The sequence below is a fragment of the Lissotriton vulgaris genome, chromosome 11 (genome assembly GCF_964263255.1).
Source record: "Lissotriton vulgaris chromosome 11, aLisVul1.2, whole genome shotgun sequence".
NCBI lineage: Eukaryota > Metazoa > Chordata > Amphibia > Caudata > Salamandridae > Lissotriton > Lissotriton vulgaris.
Window position 1 is genome coordinate 409,805,723 of NC_141699.1, and position 14,450 is coordinate 409,820,172.

General features: G+C 44.6%; 1 protein-coding gene across 2 annotated transcripts in view; it reads right to left on the bottom strand.

Moving 5' to 3' along the window:
* Positions 1-14,450, bottom strand: part of C11H2orf42 (chromosome 11 C2orf42 homolog) — a 280,308-nt gene that overhangs the window by 226,243 nt on the left and 39,615 nt on the right. For both annotated transcript variants that reach the window (XM_086943470.1, XM_086943471.1), the window contains exon 2: positions 1,228-2,072. In XM_086943470.1, coding sequence (XP_086799596.1) covers positions 1,228-2,056 — 829 coding nt within the window. In that variant the 5' untranslated portion in view covers positions 2,057-2,072. The remainder of the gene's footprint in view (positions 1-1,227; positions 2,073-14,450) is intronic.

The following is a 14,450-nucleotide window of genomic DNA, read 5'->3' on the forward strand; positions in this document are numbered from 1 at the left end:
GCTGACCGTAAAGGTTGCTCAATGCAACTTTCATTACGGGCAGTAGGTATAAGCAATCACTAAATGAAGCGTGAAACATGAAGGCTTCAGCATAAAATCAACATTAAAATGGTGCAAGAGACCATATATGACTTACCTCTTCTGCATCAAATGTATGAGGTTACTTCATAGAAGAGTTTAATTAGCATGTAATCTCTAAAGTGATATATACCGGTAAATCGAGTTTTCGGTAGGATTAAGATGAACACTTGTAAAACCAAGCTCATTGTAAGAGATGTACCATTTTCCAATCACCACAGAGGAACCAACCGATTATCTAAAGAGGGTGGTCAGCTGAAAACCTTGCCATGGTGCACTAGTGAGGACCAAGACAGACCAGTGTCATAAGTGCGTGCTGACTCCAAGACTGTATATACAAGCTCCTCTCACTAAGGGGATCTGGTGATTGCTTTGGTTTTTGGAGCCTGGTCCCCGCACCTGGGGGCTGTTTGACACGCCCCCTCACAGAAAAGCAGACGGTCAAGTTACTTCCTAAGGACTCTTTCCTCTTCAAGCGTCAAGGCCTAGGAGCATAGGCTGCACTTCAGCACTCAAAATTCTAAGTTATAGACTGCTTTGATCTACATTTACAACAATGCACTTAGGGAGAACTGGGGAAATTCTGAAAACCTCAACGCTATATCTAAAATGAAAGGCAGAGATTTAGCAGCACATAATCGGCTGCAGCAATACACGCCTGAAGGGGGCAAAATGACAGGGTGTTGCTGGAATTGAAAACCTAGAACGGTTAAGGACAGGCAGGCAAGTTATTCTGCTTCCTGTATAGGTATATCATGTCAACACTTTTGTACCTGTGTTGTCTGCTTTAGCAGTCCCACTCCGGTGTGACCACCCATCGTCTAATTTCAACACAAGGTCATATTTGGAATGTTAGATACAAGTCTCTACTGCTGTAGTTTCTAGTGATATGCTTACAGTTAGGAAATAGCACTGGTGTCTTGCTCAAGTAGATAGAAGGTTCAAATAGAATTTACAGCTTCAATAATGCTCAGGACTAATGGTTAAAGCAAGCGCCTGCCTAATTTAAGATAGAATGCTAATCTTAAAAGGAGACTAATCTGACCCAGAAGTCCATAAACAAACATCCACACCAACCCCCGAGTTCCACCTTTCAATTTGCAGAATACATTTACAACCAACATTGCAGACACACACAAACACACTTACCATTGTTTTCGAAGCGAAGGAAGGTTGAGAACTCCTGAGAGAGTGCCTCATCACTGGCAAAAGCACTAATGCATGCATAGAAATGAATGCATCTGTCGGTAGCCTCCTCAACATTGGGAGTCGCCTTGCCTGATGATTTTGGCCCTAGCTGACAGGTGCAAAGGAACCGGTGCTCTGGTACAAACTGGCTTCGTGGCTTCCTTACAAATGAAACATGCAGGTACCCAAGGCTGTGTTTAGGGCTGATCTTGCATTTTACAACCATGATGGACTTGGTGATCCTCTGGACAAGAGGTCCTGTGGGCTCCGTGGCCAGCTGCCAGATAACAGATTTGGTTTCTGCAGGGACCTGCATGGCATTCAGGACAGAGCTCTTCAGTGTGAGGGGTGTCGCTTCCCTCTGACAATTTAGGGCCAGTTTGATGTGCTGGCAGTTGGTATCCTCTAAGCCTTGGTTAGCAACCTTCATGCATGCAGCTGCATAGCAGTGACTGGACTGGAGCTGGGTTATAAACATCCCATCAGCAGTCTCTATGGCAGTCTCTGTGATGCCCAGTTCCACAAAACATCGATAGTCGGGCCCTTTATCTTTTAGTCTGACAGAAAACACCTGCATTTCTGATCCTGTAATGACCCGCACAGCGTCCATGTTGGGAGCCTTCTGGACACCACAGCGGAAAACAGCCCCGCAGGACTTGTTCTTACAACTTAGGCCACGGGTGCCATTAAAGGTCCCGCATTGTGGACACTTACGGATTCCCCGCAGAGTGGCTTTCCCCAGATCTGACAGAAATGCAGCTGCCTTGGCTTTATCTGCAGAAGCGTCCATCTTGTTTCCTCTGTCCCTGTAGAGAGAAAAAATAATTTGTAGATCTGCCAAATAAGACATAGAATATAACAGAACTACTAGTCAGTTCCAGCTTGAGTGTGCACCCTTATCCCTCGATTACTTACATGACAAAGCATGTCACCCAAAATATAATTAAAAACGTAAAATTCATTCCACATTATGAAAAGTAACTGAAAATTCACCACCACCACTTGTTGTGGCATTGCTGGTTCCGGTGAGCAATGTGTCCAGCCCACGAGCAGGGGACCAGAAGCTTGGATTCAAGAGTATGAAAATTGACAAAAATGTATGCTAACAATGTATGTGTGGACAGCCCTTGCAACAGACCAACACAATAATAAGAATTTGCATTTAAGCTGTGTTGTAAGTGGACAGATACAGCATGTGTGGGTGGGGCAAATCAGTATGCTCGAGTCGTTTGCAGATCACCCTCTGATCTATCAGTCCCAGCCTGACAATTCAGTCAGTTCAATAAAATCACTAAAAAATTAGTTCAAAGACAAAAACATGGTTCAAGTGTGACTCGTTTTAAGGTTCTATGTACTGTTGTAGAAATCCTACTCTCTTTCCAGAATCCCTGTAGAGCCATAAAGCCCCAGGAATCAACAGTCCTTTTAACAAGCATTTACAATGCAAGAGGTCTCGCATTAATTAAGTTTGAGCTATTGGCATTGCTAAATATTGCAACAAGTCTATAAATGGTATACCAAAAAAATGTGTATTTATTTTTGTTGCAATGGTGGCATGCTGCACTTTAGATACATTTGTTTAAAAGTAAATTGCGCCATACAGCGATTGCTACAATAGTTAATTAGGGATGAATTTACAATTGAAGCATGCACTGATGGCTGGTGGTGTGTGATCGCACTGATGGCTGGTGGTGTGTGATCGCCAGAGTTGAGAGTGCCGTCACTAGAATGGTATACTTTAAAAAAAAATGTGAAAGCACCTGCAGGCTCATGAAAGAGTCCAACATATTTTCCATAAGGTAGGCTTTGATGAGGACAACCTCTAAGTATAGATACCAGTCTCCCGGTTTGCATCAAGGTAAATCTGGCAGGATCTGGTAGGACGGTGTAGGTTCAAATGTAATTGATAATAAGTATCTGGTTTGCAATATAATCTGCATTACGGTAAGACTTAAAGTACAATATGATCTAAGTGACGAAGTAACACCCCAGTGTTCTAGTTGCAAAAACGGAGTTGAACCTCTACTACATTTGTTTTAGAAGCATGTTATGTCTCATGTTTGATGTGAATAGATGTGGCTCATAACTGATTGGTCGACATTTACCCACACTTACGCAACATACACCAGTGATGCAGAGCTTAGCGAGCACATAAAAGGGCATTTCCGCAGTCAAGTGGGCACTCCATGTCCGGAAGAGTTAGCTTTTTCCTTGGGGATGTTTAGGTACCTTAGGGGGTGCTTGCAATGTCATTATAAACAAATGCAAGATGTAATGAAAATAAGACAATGTATAAAAATACAGTAACACACAGATATAGATAATACAATGCAATCAATGTTAGATAAAGTAAACAATAAATTAGAAGGATCAAGGCGCCAACTTAAAAGCCAGGAAAACTAGGTTGAAAAAGAATGAATGTACCTGTCGACTCAAAGTAAGATTTATTTTAAAAGCAGTAAAACTCCAACTGTCTCTTAGAAAATATAAAGAGTGGTCCACAATCGAGATCATTATACCTTTAATTGACTAGCCTGTATTCATGCTTTCAGGAGTCACTGTATGAGGTTTGAGCAACGTTTGTGGGTGCGCTGCGAGCTTAGCACCTTGAGCCTCTTAGCCAGGTCCACAAGATTTTTAAAGCATTTCCATAGGTATTAAGCATATTTTTTTCATAACATCCTCATTTAACAAGACCTGTACCTGTTTCCATTGAGTCCTGCAAGATGAGCGCTTAATCAGGGACAGACGCGTTGGCGCTGACTTTCAAAGCCAACGCCATGCAGAACAAGACGTGCGCGTGCACTGACTAAAACGAAACCTGTTGTGGGGCGGGACTTCCGTCTTCTACGGGGAGACCGCGCCCATGGACTGGCTGGCCAGAAGAGGAGCAGTGGTGACTGGGCTCCCATGCCTGAGGGAGAGCCTAGCGGAGGCTGCTGATGCGGTGAGTGAAGCTAAGTTGTACTGGGGGTGGTGGCGCGGTGGGGTGGTGGCGGCGGGGGCATGTCTCTGTGTGCTTGTATGTGTGCGCTCGTGTGTGTGTGTGCGGCTGGGGGGGTTGACTGTGGGTGTACGTGTATGTGCGCATATGTGTGTGTGTGTGAGCCTCTGTGTGTGTGAAAGCAGGGGGGGTGGCTGTATGTGTTAGGAGACCGGAGATGGTGAACGCGGGCTAACAGCAATGTGTAAACTATGTGGGCAACAGGGTCTCCGCTCTAAATACAGTAACAGCTGAAAGGTGACAGAAACATTCTGCAAACTGCCCGGTGCAACACTGTACTTACTACATATGCAGCCATTTTAATAACTTCTGATCTCGAAACATTCGTTTGGTCGAAAAATGCAAGCTATGTACTGGAAAGTGAATTACGGGTCAAGTACGGCAAGATAACATGCTGTGCCCACAGAGAGTAGTTTTTCCAGTAGGCCAGAGTGTATCTTCCTTACATGGTACAGATTGTGGAAAGGGAGGAGTCCCGCGCGGTCTCCGGTCACAGGCTTGGCTGACTTCGGACCGGTCTTGTCAACCGTGTCAAGTGTTCAGGCTGCAGTTCCGGACCTCAAACGCTTATGTACGGTACCGAGCAAATGCTGTGACGTAGAAGGTCCGGCTGCGTGGACTATTGATGGGGTTGGGGGGGGTGCTGGTCCTCCAAGTTTACCTAAAGCCTACCAAAGTCACGTGAACTGTTCACGAGGCGCGCGTCGTGATCAGATTATTTCTGCCATGCTGTCTACGGCAGAAGCTCACGCGCGCGACCAAATCCTATTGCAAAATGCTGCGCGTGGTCATCTTTAGTCTCCACTCGTTGGCGGAGCAGACGACAATGGTTCTCGCGGCGAGAACGCGCTTCGCGCACTTTCGCCAAGGCGAGACCTAAAAAATGTATTTGTCTCGATATCTGAACAATATATGACACAATGGACTGTAACATTCTGTTGAAGGGACTGCAAAAATATATAGAAATTTCAATTACAGTCTTTGAGAGCATCCATTTGTTCCTCTATACCTGAAACTATGACAAAAAGTAAATCAATCTAATCTTACAGGATGGGGTTTATGCAGGATGCCTCTGAGTTTGAACACTCCTACTCCACATCTGAAATAACTGTCACTTCCACATATTGCACTTCACCTTTTCCCTTTCCCTTAACCCAAATATTAAATAAAAAACTTGGTTAATGAGAATGTGCTCGAAAGCGCAAGCACTGCACGACACTACTACAACCTCACTGCAATATTGCCGAGGACACGGCCTACAGAATTGAATAGGTCAGCTCATCAACAAAAAACCACCACTATAAACCAGGCCCCTGCCCAGAAAAAGGTAAATAAACTAGTCAATAAAAAGCAACAAAGCTGCTCGCAAATATTTAAGATATGTATCAACAGGCTTTTCTGACATTAGAAGACAAATTCATTATTCTACGGCAGCCGTTTGCAAATTCAGATTAACAAATGGCAACATGTTGTGCTTTACAAATATACATTTCTTGAATTAAAGCTTGTCTTTTACCAAATCGGTTTTTGTGACCTAAACAGCAACCAAAGAAATACAATGAGATAGGGATATTTTATTGAAGGGAAGGAAGGCAGAAGACATGACTGAAAGAAAGGGACATCTATTGCACTAAAACAGAACGTGGCTCATCTATGCAGTTTATGATGAGGAAGGTAAACTTAATTTAAGGTCCTTGACAGGAGATGTGAACTATGGCTGCAGACAATCTTTGTGTCTCAACAGCTTATTGCTTCCAGTCAAAAACACCAACACACATTTGTATGGGCTACACATTAGAACACAAGTAAAAAAAATAAGTAATTTGTCCTACATACAATTATTTATCGTTTATTAGTGCAAACAAATCTGCAGTCCCCTTTGTTTAATTAATTTACAGTGGACTCAGATGAATTAGTCTAACGCAGTCACATTGCCTTTTTGCTCAGATTATCTCCTCAAACCCCCATCCACGTATTCATCATTCACTTTTTAACGCTTTGCCTCCTGTCTATACTCTGTCAACATTCCCCATCACTCACCTACTCTTTAGAATTCCATTGTTATCATACATTTTTTGTAATTTTACTTTTATTTCTGCTGTGTTAAAATGGATGACTATGGTGAGGGTGCAAGTACTAATTAATTTAGGACAAAAGCGTTTCTTTTTTTTTACCTTTGGGGTTCCCTCTGGGACTCCTCCCACTTCCCTTACAAGGGTGGACATGGGATCCATGCCCCCTTATATCCCTTTTTTATAAACAAATTTTCCAGGACACGGAATTACACCCCCCCTCCCGAAGTCCTGTAATGACCACCACCATGTTCAAGCTGCAGTCAGCCCTTCAGAGAGCTCTCTTAAGAAGGACCTTCTCTACTGCAGGAGACAAGATGGTCCAAGGGGAAAAAAAGCCTCTTAGGTCAATAAGAATGCTCTATTTGCTTAAGTTGTGATCACCGAACTCTCGAGAGAGTCCCACGAGCCCAACTGCCTAGGTATACAAATACTTTTGAACCTTAATTAACAAGACCACTGAACCGATTTATAGCAAATCACAAAAAAGTTGACTTTCTGGACCAATATCTACCACTTGCTATATTTGGTGCAATTCCATTCAGACAGTTTGGTTGTCGCACTATTCAAAAATCCTTATGGAAATTGCATGTGCAGCCTGGTTCTGCATCATATTCATCAGATTCTTCTGGGATCCGTGGAATCTGCAGTCCTGGAACTCTTGGTCTTGTTTAACTGAATCACGCCTGTGCCTGCCCTGAGCTCCAGCAGACACCCACATAGAGGGACACATGGATGGATTCTGACCCCAGCAGACACCCACAGATTAAAAAACAGAGGGATTCTGGCACAGAGCAAACACTCCCATATTGAAACAGATGGATAATGGCACCGAGCAGGCACCCACATACTGAGATACTTCGAAGAGTTCTGACTGATTATACACAGCAATGTCACCCGCATGTCGAGACACTTAATGGATGACATGCATATTGAGATGTCAATGGATTCTGACACAGAGCAGACACCCACATCTCCAGACACTTACATGGATACTGAACAGATCCGGAGACGCTTAGACCCATCTGCAATCCCAGTCTCTGCCATGTCTGCATTCTGGTCACACCCTTACACGGCCTTGCGAGGACTACGCCATGCGGGGCTTACATCCCGTGCTTACTAGTCTGTGCCCTCTTGTGCTGTACCCAGAAATGTACTAAAAATGCTGCCCACAGGCCCCTGAGCAGTGAACTACCTGTGACATTGAGCGTATTCCAGCTCCTAAATCGGCGGGGGGAGGGCTCTCGTTCACAGGGGCTGGTCACACTGCCTTTAACACTTTGCCAGGATTTTTACCTAAAAGTCAAATATCATTTCAGAGCATCGTGAGACACAACTCGTCCCTCAAGGGAGCCCAATGCTGTAGATACGCGGGGTTCACCCAGACCGCAGCTCAAAGGGTCATCCTGAGGCTGGATAGCATGACTGGAGTTTGGGAGGGTCTGGAGGGCAGGAGGATGTGTTCAGGGCAGTCTGGCCATTTTAATCCCCCAAACAGCCATTTTAATCCCTCAAACAGCCATTTTAAAGTCACTAAACGTGATTTGCTGCTTTTGAGAGAGAAACAGTGCTCCGTCATAGCACCGCACCTCCGAGACGTCATCAACTGCTCCTTCAACTCCGCCACCTTCCCGGAAAGCTGGAAACACGCTGAACTCACCGCCCTTCTGAAAAAACCCACAGCGGACCCCACCGAACTCAAAAACTACCGCCCCATATCGCTCCTTCCTTTCCCGGCCAAAGTCATTGAGAAAGCTGTCAACAACCAGCTCGCCGCCTTCCTCGAAGCCAACAAATCCCTCGACTCCTCACAATCTGGCTTCCAAGCAAAACACAGCACTGAAACCGCCCTCATCGCAGCAACAGACGACATTCGAACTCTACTGGACAATGGAGACACAGTCGCCCTCATCCTCCTAGACCTCTCTGCAGCCTGCGACACAGTCTGCCACAGCACCCTCTTACAACGCCTCAGAAACATCGGAATACAAGGAAAAGCTCTTGAATGGATCACCTCGTTCCTCACCGGAAGAACCCAGAGAGTCCGCCTTCCACCATTCAAGTCCGAGGCCACTGAAGTCATCTGCGGCGTACCACAAGGATCCTCACTCAGTCCCACCCTCTTCAACGTATACATGAGCCCCCTCGCGGCCATCGCTCGCCAACACAACCTCAACATCATCTCTTACGCGGATGACACTCAACTGATCCTTTCTCTCACCAATGACCCCAGCACCGCCAAAACTAACCTACATGAAGGAATGAAAGAAGTTGCTGAATGGATGAAACACAGCCGCCTGAAACTGAACTCAGATAAAACAGAAGTCCTCATTTTAGGTACATCCCCCTCGGCATGGGACGACTCTTGGTGGCCGGAAGCCCTTAGAAAAGCACCCATCCCGACAGACCACGCACGGAACCTAGGCGTTATCCTGGATTCTTCACTTTCAATGAACAGACAAGTCAGCGCCGTATCCTCATCCTGTTTCAACATTCTTCGCATGCTCAAAAAAACATTTCGCTGGATCCCCACCGAAACCAGAAAAACAGTCACCCATGCTCTGGTCACGAGCAGACTGGACTACGGAAACACCCTCTACGCAGGTACTACCGCTAAACTCCAGAAGAAACTCCAACGAATCCAAAACGCCTCCGCCAGGATCATATTAGACATCCCGCATAACGAACACATCTCTGGTCACCTGAAAGACCTCCACTGGCTACCCGTCAATAAGAGAATCACTTTCCGACTGCTAACCCACGCACACAAATCACTCTACGACAAACCGACCAGAATGCCTCAACTCACGACTGTCCTTCTACACCCCCCTCCCGCCAACTACGTTCTTCCAGCCAAGCCCTCGCCACCGTACCTCGCATCAACAAGACCACCATGGGAGGCAGATCCTTCTCATACCTGGCAGCTAAAACATGGAACTCACTCCCCACTTACCTTCGCCTTACCCAGAACCACCTAGCATTCAGAAAGCAACTTAAAACATGGATATTTGACAAGTAATCCTTCTCCCCTCCCTTAGCGCCTTGAGACCCTCTGGGTATGTAGTGCGCTATATAAATTCTGTGACTTGACTTGACTCCTAGGTACTGCGTTAGACCAAGGGTTGTTGGAATGTATCACTAGTTTATCTTCAAACTGCATGACAATCCACGTCTTTTTACTTATTAGGTAGAAAGAGGTTAAAATATTGAATGTAGATAGTCAGCCCAACCGGTTGAAAATCTGTCTGCTATTAAATAAATTTCCGGGCTGCTTTTTGATCCTAGGCTCGCCTCGAATATCCGAGCAAACAGTCATTGAACGCCTGATTTGGACACAATTAGGCGGTCTCATCTGGGGGTTGTTAACTGTGTGTCCAGGGAACTTGGGTTCTATTCACAGCACCACCACTTGATGAAACCACGTGATCCTGGTCAGGGCAATTTCTCTCCCAAGACCCCCAGTCCACTAAAATACATACATATACATATATACATATACATATACACACAAAAACACACAAAAACACACACAAAAACACACACACACTATATATATATATTTAAAAAACTATTAAACCACTCGTCCTCAGACAGGTTAGAACTCTGAACAAGGCTCTGACATCACTACACTTTTACACTACATCCTTCTATGATACTCCCATATGAATTGACACTATATTGCACTCCACCCACGTCAATTCACACCATACTACTCCCACATAAATCCACACACTGCATTCATGCGCCCCCTCACCAGTGCTTTAAATGGACAGGTGCTATCCGGTACTCAGTACCTGTTCTGAGGGATAGTACCGGCACTTTTCAGCAGCACACAGGTACTCTGGAGCAAAGAGTACCTGAACATCTATATATCCATTTCAGGCACTTCACTAACAGCTGCAACTGACATATTTGGGCCACAGACCCCACCCTCGACAAAATTCTACAGAAAAAAAGTCTCCATAACTTTCTTTAAATCATGAAAATCGAAAACTGAAGGCTGTCCAACAGAAATGAGAACACAACTACCGCAGCCAATACTCCGATTCTGCAACCTACTTTCACCTACTGTGACTGCAACATGTGCAAAGTGGGACAGAACAAGAGCAGGACGGGGCGGCCCACTCCTGGCCACATTTTCAATCAAAAGCATTGTGCCTTGTCACAGCCCTTCGTTGTTTACCCTTTCTTCTGCCTGCGTAAGCGCCTCTATGTCAGGAATATGAAGGGCCGATTGAAACTCGGTTCGCAGGGCCAGTCTCCATGACAATAAGCATCTCGTAGGGTTTACTGCGCCACAGATCCTACCGAAAATCAATTCTTCCTAGCTGGCATCAGTGTACACGCACCCCCAAAGCAGACACAAAGAGAGGACCCGAAATACCACAGTCAGAGGGATATGGATTATTGAACTACAAAGAGGCCTGGACCAAGATGCTGGATTGCATCCTCTTCCCGTGTGACCTTTACAGTGTTGGCATATTACACTATGGAACTCTGGTACCTCCTGTCACTTTAATCATCCCAGTGGCGAGCTGGAATTTCTGTCTCCTTTCTGTCATCTCTCAAATGACCCTCCATTGCAATGTGGAAAGCGGGCCGATATAAAAGTTGTGCTTAACCCCCTCCTTGTCTTTTCTTGTGTAATTTCAGGCTTTCTTCTTGCTACAAGCATTCTGATATTCATGTTGGCCAATTAAAGAGAACTCATTTCATCACAATATATGATGAAATATATATTTCTTACACCACACTACTGCCTCAACAATTATGTCACACTACTCCCACACTAACTCCGCCCCCTGTCGTCCCGCCCTTTCAATTCACTAGTGCAGGCTCGGCTGTTACACACCTCTCTGGAAACGTCCCGTCCCCTCTTTCCACCAACACAGCTCTGGCCGGCATCTTTCAGTGAAGGTTAAGTGTTTCTCAGTTTCATAAAATAAACGCATCAAGCTGCAAAAAAAAAGCTGTGGCATGTCCGGGTTCTTGAAGGGGAGGGAGGGAAAGTGAAAGTGCGCGATGCGCGCCCCCTGTCCGAGCCCGGAAGGAAGTAGAGCTTGGGTGAGCGGGGGAGGAGGATGGTCATCTCATTTTGCAGCGGAAGCAGAGGGCTTTTTCAGAGGTGTGTGTGTGCGTGTGTGTGTGTGTGTGTGTATGTATGTTATCCACTTGCTGGAAATCTGGGACAGAAGGGCACGGCGCGTGGCTGTATGTGTGAGCACACGCGATGAAATAGACGAGGCCCTGCGCGTGCCCATCCCCTGTCCAACATTCCCAGCAAGGGGATAACATAAGGTATTCCCTGGACGCAGCGCTTCGCGCTGCTAACACCAGCTCGACCTAAAAAAAGCAAAGAGAACTACGTAGCTAGAATATATAGAGAGAAGACAAAAATAGAGACCATTGCACAGGCTTGGGGACTACCACTTATCATAGGCCATTTCGAACTGTGCGGTATGGAAATCCGCAAATGACACTAAGGTGCCTGAAGTAACAGGAATGACAATAAGGTGACTGAACTAGCAAGAACAAGAATACAATTGAGGGGACACTTTAACTGTATCAGTAAAAATGTGGTGTGCTTACCTATATGCCCTTGTGAATTGATGTGCGTAGGACAAACACAGAAGGAAAACAAAGAACTTGCCAGCAATGAAGACGCATCAGATGCAAAACTGAACATGCAACACTGGTCAAACATTACAGCTAGGCTCAACATACGCAAGATAAGCTACAGTGGTACATTGTGGAGAAAATACCTGCTCCGCTGCAGTCGCAGGCGTTGAAGCACACAGGGGGGATATTCGGTCCCTCCTGTGGGAACCCCATGATGAGGCATGTCACCACTAGGGTGAGTGAGGGTTCTTTTAGAAAATAGATTTCCCTTTTCCTTCTTCCAGTTCGTTGACCGCACGTGTTAATTTAGTCTTTTTACACTGTGTTTTTCTTTAAATAGGGACAAGGTCACTTGTGAATTCACAGCATTAGGCGCTCTTTTGTTGTTGTAAGAAGAGTGTGACTTACCCAGGGGGTGGGGTCTCCCGTTTTGTATATTCACTATAGCTCACACATAACGTAACATATAGGTCAAGCCGCAATGGAGTCTGACCTATTCCGTGTTCCCTACGATGGGTGTGTAGATGGACAATTAATATTGGCTATAGAATTACTAGGTAATAGTGTGACCCCCCCCACCCTCAGGGGTGCTCTCGTTTGGGGTATTCATTATAGCTCAGTCAGTATGTAAAGGTAAGCCACAATGGCGATTGGCTTATTTTGTGATACCACACAACGGGCGTTTGCTTGATATTCATTATAGCTCAAACGGTACGCAACATAGTTCAGTTACTGGGGCATGGACCAGTTACAAATTCCCCTGCAATGGCTGATGCATTATTTTGAAACCCCACCCACCAGAGGTTGGATCAACCCACAGTAAGTTGGTAGAATTGGGATGACACACATTAGCTGGGTAATGACAATGAGACGGTGCTATGTAGATATGAAATGCAAAAATAGTACATACACGTTTAGATTCTGAATTTGCTTCATTGATTTGTTTTCGTGTGGATCAGGACACCCCTGCATGTGAAAAATGTGTACTGCTTGGAGGTGGCGTTCTAGTTTATTAAGTATTCCTTCACTAAAACATATGTCTGAAGCATATCTTAAATTGACCTCCTTTTATTCTCACCTACACAGGTGAAGTGTCAGATGGCATTTCTTGTCCTGAGGAGACCCATGCACATTGATTATAGGGTCAAGATGTTGCCAATTTTAGAAGGGATTGTCTGCCATTCACTTGTAGACAGGAATCACAGAATACAATGCAGACAGTTTTTTGTTTTTTCAAACTCTGCAGACAACCCACTTGTATATATGTATCACTGTAAAAGTTGCACATTATCACAATTTTGACCACTACGACATCTGCAGTTTTTTTCCACTTATATGCTGAACTATACCCATTTTGGAGAATAGGAACATATATAAAAGCGAGAATCATATTAATCGCAAAAACAAAAAAAACAAAAAAGAGTTCCACAGAACCTTTAAGTCTGTAAATGGCAGTGCGCTACCACCTCATGCTTCAACCTGGATACCCTCACAGGTGACAAGTAGCACTCAACAAATCTACTGATTGATAGTAATATTTTTTAAATGTTTTTATAGATAGAACTGAGAAACATTCCTGCCCCTTCCCTGTAAGCAATGCTGTTAGTGTACTAAGAGGCAAGTCAAAGGTCACGTGTACCAACATAAGTGGGCTAGATTTTTATTATGCATGGAGCAAACGTTTAATCTATTCAATAAAACTAAATAGGTTTTTGGTACAGCAGGAATGTTGAACTCACATGCTGGAATGTGCTCTCCTATGTGATATTGAAGAAAAGGGTGGCTCTGCAAAATAAAATATTTGCCAAGGATGACATAATGAGACGAATTTATGGATCAAGTACATTACAATTAGCTCAAGTAGATTATTCAAGTTACAAGGCCTGCAGGTCTAGTAACATTTATACGATTTTAAGGCTTGAGGATATTTGTACATCTTCATCAGAGAGTAACACTTTATTTTAAGCGTGCTCGCCATGCTTCTTAGTCTTCTCTGGTCTCTGTACAACTCACTGAGCACAGGTACATCTGAAAAGACTTGAGCGGTATTTCCAGCACTTCTAACTGTATGTGTTACTCTCGATTGATGAAAGACAACTATTCTGAAACATGAGCTTATGACTGCAGACACTGAGCACTGGCTACATCAACCAGGTTGACAATAAAATATTGTTTAATAGAAGTTTATCATGCACTGCATTTATCAGAATGCATCCGAGTGCTGGGATGACAAGGCACTGTGCTCCTGCCCTGTTCGGCAAATATTCTAAACATACCACACCATTATAAACAATAAACCATACAGACATCTAAAACTCAGGGCAACCTGAGAGAAAGACCTTGGCTCCATGGAGAAAGTGGAATGGGTATCTAACTTAATGCATCCTAGTGTAGTGGCCAGTAAGTCCATACTGAGATTAGCACAGGAAAAAATCAACCACATGACCTATTATAATAGATGAGAATTGTATCATATGGGTACAACCCCC